Source organism: Magnolia sinica, chromosome 19 (genome assembly GCF_029962835.1).
Source record: "Magnolia sinica isolate HGM2019 chromosome 19, MsV1, whole genome shotgun sequence".
NCBI classification, from domain to species: domain Eukaryota; kingdom Viridiplantae; phylum Streptophyta; class Magnoliopsida; order Magnoliales; family Magnoliaceae; genus Magnolia; species Magnolia sinica.
The window spans coordinates 20,358,664-20,368,662 of record NC_080591.1 but is presented as its reverse complement, the minus strand read 5'-3'; the positions used below and the strand labels follow the sequence as shown (position 1 = coordinate 20,368,662).

Below are 9,999 nucleotides of genomic sequence, written 5' to 3'. Positions count from 1 at the left end.
CTTCCGATTCAGCTAGGTCTAGGAGGGGACCTAGACCAGTCCAATTCACCCTCCAAAAGTTGCATTTACCTTCCCCGATCTGCCATTGGGCATGAGATTCAACCGTGGGAATAAGCTCCCTAATTCGCTTCCACATGGGAGAAGTCAGCCGACTTGATGTAACGGAGCCACCAGAAAGATCGTGGGGGTGATACTTCGCTGTCATAAAGGATTTCCAGACATTTTTATCCTTCTCAAATTTAATTATCCAAGCCATTTTAAGACGAAAAGCCCTTATGAATGTTAGTTATGCTATAATAATATTAGGTATTTTCGGTATATTAATATCAACTCATGAATTATCAGTCAATACTTTTAATATGAATATTATTTTATTCATTACACAAAAATTAGGATTCGAGTTCTACAACCTAAGCTTAAATTTAAATTGCATGATCTAAACCCTAAGCCTTGATCCTAACCGTGCAAGTTTAATAACATTGAAATCTAACCCCTCAAAATATTCTAATTTTGTTAGATTTTGATCATAGGGCGTGTACAATTAACTCTAGCATCATCGGGAGATGAACAAACTCTTGAAAGGTGAGGATCACCCTTCAAGCTTTTCTACATCTTGATAATTAGTTTGCTCATTCATCTTTGTTCATTTACTTTATTGATTGCTTAATGTGGTTCATTGCTCTTATTGATTTTGACTCTTTATGATGATTGATAAATTGGATTTAAATTCAATATTTGAATATGCAGTAAGATCTAAATACCTCTATTCTGATTTGAAATGAATGCTTTAGATATGCTTGTGCTATATCGATATTATAGCTGATTTAATTTGTCAATCATGATCACTTGATGGAATGATTGGAGGTCCTAGAATTAGTGACCACTTTGTCTAATAATTAAATGGATCATTTGAAGTGGACTTATTATCTTATGGATCATTTGTTGCCTAAGTGACTTTTGTGATAATTCTCTTTTATCACATCCTTAAGATGGATTATTTGCCCTATGCGGTTTGATATAATATTTGCCCTAAGTGGCTTTAATGAACTGTCTTCATATAACCTTGCGATGGTAAGTTCCACTTGTAGAACTATAATTGGCCACTAGTAGAGTATGTTACCTTTAAACATACTCATGAGCAAGGGGTGGTGGAAAGAGACACTATGCCTGAGCTGTCGACCTATGCTGAGTGACGAGCCCCAGATAGTGACCTTTGAGCTTCCTTAAAATGATTGTTTGAAATTGGAATAATAATGGTTGGGCTAATCATGGAAACCTGGGATGAATTTTAAGGTTTTGATAATGAAAGCACATAATTTTGCATGATAGAGAGGAGAGAGAGAGAGAGAGAGAGAGAGAGAGAGAGAGAGAGAGAGAGATATGTGGAGTGGGTAGGAAGTAAGGTATGAGAAGAAGATCGAGAGGCCGGTCGTGGGGCCGCACTTCAAAGTTCAGAGGAGTTCCTGTTTCATCACCGGCCAGGAATAGGAACAATACTTCTACATTTTCACTCTTCATTAGTAACCTAGCTTTCAGCTGCTCGATTGCGGACCTCTTCTAGATCTTCTAGAGATATGGCAAGGTGACTGAGGTCCACCTGCCGCTTTTCCCCGGCACAGGAAAATCTCAGGGATTTGCGTTCATCCGGTTCATGTACGAAGATGATGCAAGAGCCGCTATAGGAGTGCTTGATGGGAAGAGGATCGATGGCAGAGTGGTATCCGTCCAATACACACATCCAAAACTTGTATCCCAAAAAACCCTTTCAACCCCCCTCCCAAACCCACCGATTTCCCACCTATCCCCCCACCCTCAAACCCTACTTCTCGAACAAACCCTAATCCCAGAAATAGAGGATGGGGAGCACCTCCTCTGAACTCGAGAAATGAGCGGCCCCATCTAAGGTAGATTTCGGCGGACTCGGCTGCTGTGGTTGCAAAACTTCAGGCTCTGGAACACGAACTAATAGGATGTTTAGGCGAGAAAGAGATTTCGATTACTCAGCTGTAGAGAGGAATTAGGGATTCCTGATTTAGGGCCGCTGCCATAGAAATTGTCAGGTTCTCCAATACCCTGTTCCTTCTCGTCTTCAAAACCAGTTCTGAAATGAATGAGTTTGTTGATGACATTCTCCTCTGGCAAGGCCTTGGGCTGGTGAGGGTAACCCCTTGGTCCCTGGATATCTACCTAGTGTGCGAAGATGTTTGGATCAGGCTATATGGAATTCCAGCTCATGCGTGGATCGAGTCTATGCTCCGTGATCTGGGAGCCTAATTTGGGATGGTTCTTCGGCTAGATTCTTGTTCTCGTTATGAGATTTTCCAATGATTTGCTAGAATTCAGGTGTGGATGGTCCTAGGCTCTTTTCTTCATTCTAAGTTATCCCTTCTGGTAGCAGGGAAATTGTACCCCACTTGGTGCCATTTGGAGAACAACAACGCTAATGCCATAGTCAGATCCAACGATAATACAAATGGTGTTCACGAAGTTGCCCCACAATCCACCAGGGAGTGGGTCTCCAACAGATTTTATGGAGGAAATTCCTGTGTAGAGGAGCGCCCCTCCACTGTTTGTGCAAATGCCAGTGTCAATTCCTTGTCTATTGTGAGGCCCTCCCACACCTCTTTTCCCATGCTTGAGGTGGATCTTGGCCCACACTGCTCTCCTAAATTGATAGAGTCCCATCTGGGCGACCCTATATCGACTACATCTGTAGTCAAAATAGCAGTTATACCCATAGAAGCTGCCCCGCTCCTTCCCATGCTTCTATAGCTGAATCCTGCTGACCACATCATCTCATCCAGCATCTCCACAGAACTCCTCGCTATTGACATCATCCACTCGTCCCCATCAATGCTGGTTGGAACACATGCTGCTAGTCCCTCCTCTTGGCTAGCTGCTACTGAAGAGATCCTCGCGGTTGCTCCCAATCCCTCTATTATCAATGAGAAGGCCCATTCTATAGAAGATAATCACAGAATCCTCCCCTCGGCCGTCCCTCCTCCTGCATCGATGAAGACCAAGCCCAACAGTCAGGTGCGCAATTTTATTGATTGTAGTAATGTCAATTCCCCACAGTAGGTGACACATTGGTTGATTTCCACCCCCGGGATTATCCATATCTGCTGGGAACTCTCCCATTTATCTTGTGGAGGATAACGACTTCGATTTGGACTCCCTAGACTTCGTATCCCCTGTCCAAACTCCCCTGCCCCTCCCGGATACAAAAGGAATATTTAGATAACCCCCTGGGCTGTCTGATGGCTGTGTCTCTGTGCATAGGAAGTTAGATCTCTCGGTTAACCTTTCCCCTTATCGCTGTCTCACAGCAAAGGAGGCAATCATAGAGCCATTTTCTAGGAGATTCATGCCTCAACTGATGGCAGCCATGTTTGTAGCCCAACGGCTGATGTTGGTCCCCCTCAGGGTAAAGAGGACCCTCGCCCCCAATCCCACCTCACCACACTCAACCGTTCCCCTATCGGTTCAGTTAAGACTGGACTTGAGACCCCATGGTCTGCGATGCTCAGGAAGTCTGCTAGTGCGAAGCTTGCAAAAGACTCTCATTTGGATAGTAACGTCAGGAAAGGAAGCTATTCTCGTTTTAATGAAAAAGTGGTCAACGCCGGTAGTGTGTTTGATGGATAAAATCCTCATATGGAATGTTCGGGGCTTGGCCAACCCGACCACTATCCGAACTGTCCATAGGTTGATTAAGGAGCATAACCCAGCTACGTTGGCCATCTTAGAACCCATGGCTCGTGAGCATAAATGAACTGGGATTGGCCTTAAGCTGGGTTTTCACTTGCCCTTCTCCAACGCAGAAGAAGGAGGTAAATTTTGGGTCTTCTACAACAATTTTATATCTGTCTCCCTCATTAATATGACTAACCGGATCATTTCCATAGATGTTTGTCAAGGTGATCATTCTCCCTCTAGCAGGATGTCCTTTGTCTATGCTAAATGTTCTAGATATGATCGTAGGCTTCTATGGGACAACTTGAAGTTGATGGCAATAGGTACTACGGGGCCATGGACAGTCGGTGGGAACTTTAATGTAGTGTTGAACGCCTCAAAGAGAATTGGCAGCAGGAATTTTGACTAGGCTAGCTCCAGCGAGTTCCGAGATGCTATTGATTCGACGGGTCTGTTGGACGCAGGATATATAGGTAACAACTACACCTGGAGCAACAACCAGGCTGGTAGGGCCAGGGTTTGGGCCAAATTGGATAGAGTTCTGTGTAACGGAGGCTGGTTGAGCAGCTTTCCTGGCTTCCGTAAAAACCATCTTCCACGTATGAATTCTGACCATTCTCCCTTACTCATATCTTTCCCGAGGCCCCCCCTTTCTGCCCCTGAGGCCTTTTAGGTTCCAGAGGATGTGGTTACTTGATTCATCCTTTCTTAAAGTTGTTAAAGATGCTTGGAGGAACCCTTTGTCAGATCAGCCCATGTTGAATCTCCTCCTTAAACTCAAGAATGTCAAAAGAAATTTGAGGATTTGGAATCGCAATGTTTTGGTGAATGTCTCCCAAAACATTAAAGCAGCAGAATTGGCACTAGAGCAGCTAGAGGTGTCGGCCCAATCCCCTTCTTCGAACATTAGCTCGGATGACATTTTGGCTTCTAGATCTCGGTTGGCCCATATGGAGCTTGTAGGCGAGATTTTCTGGAAGCAGAAATCTCATAATAGGTGGCTAACGGAAGGCGATAAGAACACCAAAATTTTCCATCTTTCGGTCTCCGACAGGATTAGAAGGTCCGGTATCTCCCAAATCAAGCTCGCTTCTGGTGAAACATCTATCGATTAGGAGATAATTAAGCAGGATGCAGTCGGTTTCCTGTAGACATTGCTATTTGCGCCCTCTGCACCTGTCGACGGATCGACCTGCGATCCGGCAGTCTTCCCTATTCATTCGCTTATCTCGGTGGAGGATAACTCCTCATGCAAATCCCATCCTTGGATGAAGTCCGATGTGCTGCGGCTGCCATTCCCCTTGATGGAGCTTCTGGGCCTGATGGATTCTCAGGAGCTTTCTTCTCTAGCTGTTGGAACATTGTGGGGGTTGATATTCACAAAGTGGCGGTGGACTTTTTTCAAGGGGGAGATCTTCCGTGGGCCTTCACGTCCACTCTTATAGCCCTGATCCCTAAGACGACTGGCCCGAAATCTTTCTTGGATTATCACCCATAAGTTTATGTAATTACATATATAAGATCTTTGCCAAAATCATGGTGGCCAGATTAAGCTCAATGTTACCTAAGATGATTTCCCAAGAACAAGGTGCGTTTATTAAGGGGAGATCAATTGCGAAAAATATCGCCATTGCCCATGAAGCTTTCAGAGAGATAAACAGGAAGGTGCGTGGTGAGAATCTTCTCTTAAAACTTGATATGGAGAAGGCCTATGATAAGGTGGATTGGTCGTTGTTGAAACAAGTCTTACTTCGGTTTGGTTTTGCGCCCCCTGGGTTAAGATGATTGAATCTTGCTGGAAAAATAATTGGTTCTCGGTCCTAGTGAATGGGGAGAGTTGTGGATTCTTCAAATCCACTCATGGGCTTCGGCAGGGTGACCCTCTATCCCCGATTTTATTCATCATTGTAGCGGAGGCTCTCAGTAGAGGCTTTTCTAGGCTAATTGTTGACGGGTTATGTAAGCCTTTCAAGTTGAAGCAGGGCTGCTACCAACTCTCCCATCTCCTCTACGTAGATGATACTGTCACTACCAAAAAAAATGATCAAAGGCTACGGACTATTCTGGTTTTTAGCTATGGCTATAAATCGTAGCTCATTTGCTACGGCTTAAAACCGTAGCTAAGACTGTCTAAACCATAGCTAAAGGCTAACTCCGCGAGACATACGTACAACCTTGGATACCCTATAAGGGACTTTACGAGGCCCATTAAAATGTGTGTTCTCCATCTAATACATCTATCATTTTTTAAGAGTATTTTAAGGCAAGAACCCAAAAAAAGGAAGTAGATCGAAAGATCAAGTGGACCACATGGTAGGAAAGAGTGGAGATTAATCCATTGATCGATGGTGTGGTTCAATTAGACCTTCAATTTGCCTAGATGTTGGGTTCATTCCCTATAAAAAAAATTACAAAATTAATGGACGGAGTGGATATATCGATTGCATCAAGATGGGCCCCACAAAGCCCTTGACAAGGCCATCCGTCCAAATCCCGTGAAATGTGAATCGTGGAGGGGCTGTTATGGATTGCGCAATGGCTATGGTCAAATTGGCTTTTAGCTGCGGTTAAAAACCGTACAGGACTGTAGCAGGCGAAAATGAGGAAAACCGTGCTGCCTTTTTCTTTTCCCCCTTTCACGAAATGTTCATTTCCCTCCACTCAACCCTCTTCCCTCTCACGTCCGTTCCTCTCTCTCTCTCTCTCTCTCTCTCTCTCTCTCTCTCTCCATCTCCCGCACCCCTCTTCTCTATCTCTCTCAATCTCAATCTCACGCCCATCAAAACCCCTTTCTCATTCCCTTGCTCTCCTCCTCCCTTTCTCATTCCCTTGCTCTCCGGGTTTGCATGTGATGATTCCAACAGAGAAGAGGTAGTGACAGAGGTTCAAGGGGCTTCTAATGGCGGACGCGAAAAGGATTTTGGGGGCTGTCAGATTTGGGCGATGGCCTGACCTGATGGGTTTGAGGGGACTACAATGAGGGTGGATTCGGCTTGATCGGATTGCAATGGGCGACATCTATGGTCGAAGGTTGGATGAGGAGAGAGGTTTTCAGCAGTTGCGGCTAAGGAGAGATGGGTTCTTAGTTTCAATGAGGGGACGGTGGTGGGTTTCGATGAGTGGACATGATAGGTCTGTGTTGATGCCGAATCTGTAACACAGGCAGATTAGAGATTGTGACAGATCTGAGAAGATGTTGGATTTGGTGAGTGAAGCTGGAGACCCGAGCTCGAGCAGTGCCATTACTTCAGAAGGTGATGTCAGTGGCTATCAACATGCTGCTATATCTACATGGTATTTGGTCTATCAAGTTCGTCCATAGTTCCACAAGGCATTTGTCCACCATGGGTACATGTCTTTCCTTCTTCTCTTAGTCTTTTGCCTGTGTGATTCCTAGAGATCATACTTTTGTTAGATTCTTGCAAGCAGTTTTCATTTATTTGATGCTTTCTTAAATGTAGATGTCCTCCATTCAGGTGAGGATCTGCAGGCTTCTTTGTTATAAAAAGAGTTTTAGGGGACTTGCTCTTGAAGAGGACAATTCGTTTCATCTGTTGCGACCATGAAGAAAGTCTTTGATCAGATTATTAGGGACCTGTTAGAAGTGCTCTTTGATCTTTGTTTATAAATTGTGTAATTTTCAAATGGTTTGATGATAATTATTTTTATGATGTTTGTCCATACAAAAAAGTAGCAGGTAGACCATGGACAAGAAACATTGTCCTTATCTTTTTCACTAAACTTTTACTTTAGGGAAGGGTACAACATTGTATTGCTCTGCTTGGGTCCACATGCTAAGATTGCCGAATGGGAACCATCCTTGTTTTGGGTTCCATCCTTTACCATTGAAAATATTTTCAAAGATCTCCAGCCGCGATGGAGGCAAAACTGACTCTTTCTTAATTAGAACCTCAATTGCTAAATTAGGCATGCCATTTTAACTTCTAATTAAGTTCAGTCCACTGAATTCTTGAAACATTTAGAGAAAGATAGTTCAATCCCACTAAAATGACTATGAAATCATTACAGAAAGAAGTTAAGAAAAAAAACCCCCCAAGAAATAGCATTTCCACTTTAATTCCCATCCTACTAAAAGTTCAAGTTCTAAAATATAGCAGCATTTTCAGTATTATTGTCGTACCTATCAATGTTAGGTTGAAATGAAGGAAGAATTAACTATAAATAGGTTATGCAATTCATTAAGAGGTCCATTTCATTACAAGTTATTCACTTCTATCAGTGGTTCAAAATTAGCTATGTTCAAAATTGGGTTCTGTTCCATAAGCGTTGGTATGTTGACAGATTGCATTTTAGGTATGAAAAAGGGCTTTAAGGATGCTAGCAGTTTTCTAGGACATTTAGAACCCTTTTATGTTAACAAATGGAGAAAGGTGGTGGATAACTTGTTTGTTTACAATAAGAGAATATGAGATGCAGGAATTTATGGTGTCAACTACCAGTGCATGTGCATGATGACCTTAATTAGGTGTTTGAATGTCATAGATCTAATGATCCATGTTGATAAATTGCATTTTAGGTATGAAAAGGGCTTTATGGCTGCTAGCAGTTTTCCAGGACATGTAGAACCTTTTACTTTAACTGACTATTCAATAGCACTTGATTGTAATCAACTTATGTAATAGTCTATTACACTGCTCATGTGGGATCAGTGCTCTCATTGCTGATCCCAAGCCTAGATAAAGGAGAGGGGTTGCATTTGGTTGCCAGCCGCCATCAAGCTTATGCCATTACTTCGATCATGAATTCTAACAATATGACATGCCAAACAAAATATTATAATAAGAATAACAACAACAACAACAACATTAACAACAAGTCCTGCTTATACTCCAGTCTAAATACAAAAACTCCAGTCCTGTTTAATACTGTAGTCTAAATATATAAAAAGAAAACTAGGATTGAAATTGAGAAGAATATATAACTTGATATCCCCACTGAAACCCAGGTTAAGGAATCCATTGTTGTCAGGTTTGCAGTTGGGAATGATGGTGAGGAATTTTTTTTTTCTTCCCAGAAAGGAATATATAGACCATAAAGTTAATTCATGAGCACAACTCACTTTGTTTTTTTTTTTTTAAAAAAGATGGTTAGAGTTCCTGTTTGCCTACAAATTTTGTTAAGTTTCCTTGGTTTACTTTTAGCTTCTGCTAGGTAAAATTTCAATGAATGAGTGATTTCGATCAAAATGAAGGCTTAAAACTATTGTACATTTGTAGTGGTTCAGATTTTGTCAGGTTGTGGTCAAATATGTAAATTGCTGAAACACACATACATGGATGTCTCATGAACCTGTAAAGCGACACTTTTGATTTTATGTATGCATTTATATGTATGTTTGTGTGGTGCATATGTATGTAGTTATGGATGGACATTACTATGTATGTGTATTGTGTAGCGAGTATGTATGTGCATGCACATATGTATTAATGTAGGTTGTTTGTGGTTGATCTCAAACATCAGAAAGAAGCTTTGCATATGAATTTAAATGCTCCTTTTTGTAACCATATTTGTTAGTTGAATGTTAACCACTGTCCATTTGTGCTATAGAGGAAACTTCTTGTACTATATAGAACCACAACCCATTTTAAACATGTGTACAAGAAACCCCAACATGACCAATTTTGTTTGTTCCCAAACTGAGTTAGGTGTATTTTTCTCTTTTCTTTTTGCAGGATGCATATGTGCTTTGCAAAATTTTTAAAAAGAGTGGACTAGGCCCGAAAAATGGTGAACAGCATGGAGCACCATTTAAAGAAGAAGATTGGGATAATGATGCAACAAACAATTCTTTGTTATCTCTTCCTCTTGCTGGCTCTAGTTCTCCTTCACCTGGTTCAGCAGATGGCCAAAATATGGTCATGACAAACTGCGCAACTGAGGCTGGGATAGGGTGTGCTTCATTGTTGGAACCACATCCTCGACTGTCTCTTGTTGTTGGCGAGGAGGATCCTTCTTTGCTTGAGTATTTTAATATCAATGAGCTGCTGTTGAAATTGTCTGACAAGGACATTGAGGCTTCAACTTCTCATGGAAGTCATACTACTGAGGTAACAGCCTAGTCTTGTGGCTCTTTTGGCAGAATAATATTTTGCTATAGCATTACTCGGTGCATTTATACCAGGTTGTACTCGTTAGCAATTTCCTTCAAAGGTCTAAGCTTCCCATTTCCCAGTAGTTACACGGTAGTGCTTGATTCAACAGTAGTGCTTGTTTCACGGTAATTACACAGTAGTGCTTGATACAACATATCTAGGCTGCCACTTATGGGCTAGTGAATTGGAA

At 42.1% G+C, this 9,999-nt stretch overlaps 1 protein-coding gene across 1 annotated transcript; it reads left to right on the top strand.

Moving 5' to 3' along the window:
* Window positions 1-7,572: 7,572 nt before the first annotated feature.
* Window positions 7,573-9,776, top strand: LOC131234545 (uncharacterized). The gene is made up of 2 exons (XM_058231483.1): window positions 7,573-7,578; window positions 9,390-9,776. The coding sequence occupies exons 1-2, from the start codon at window positions 7,573-7,575 to the stop codon at window positions 9,774-9,776; spliced, it is 393 nt and encodes a 130-aa protein (XP_058087466.1).
* Window positions 9,777-9,999: the final 223 nt, after the last annotated feature.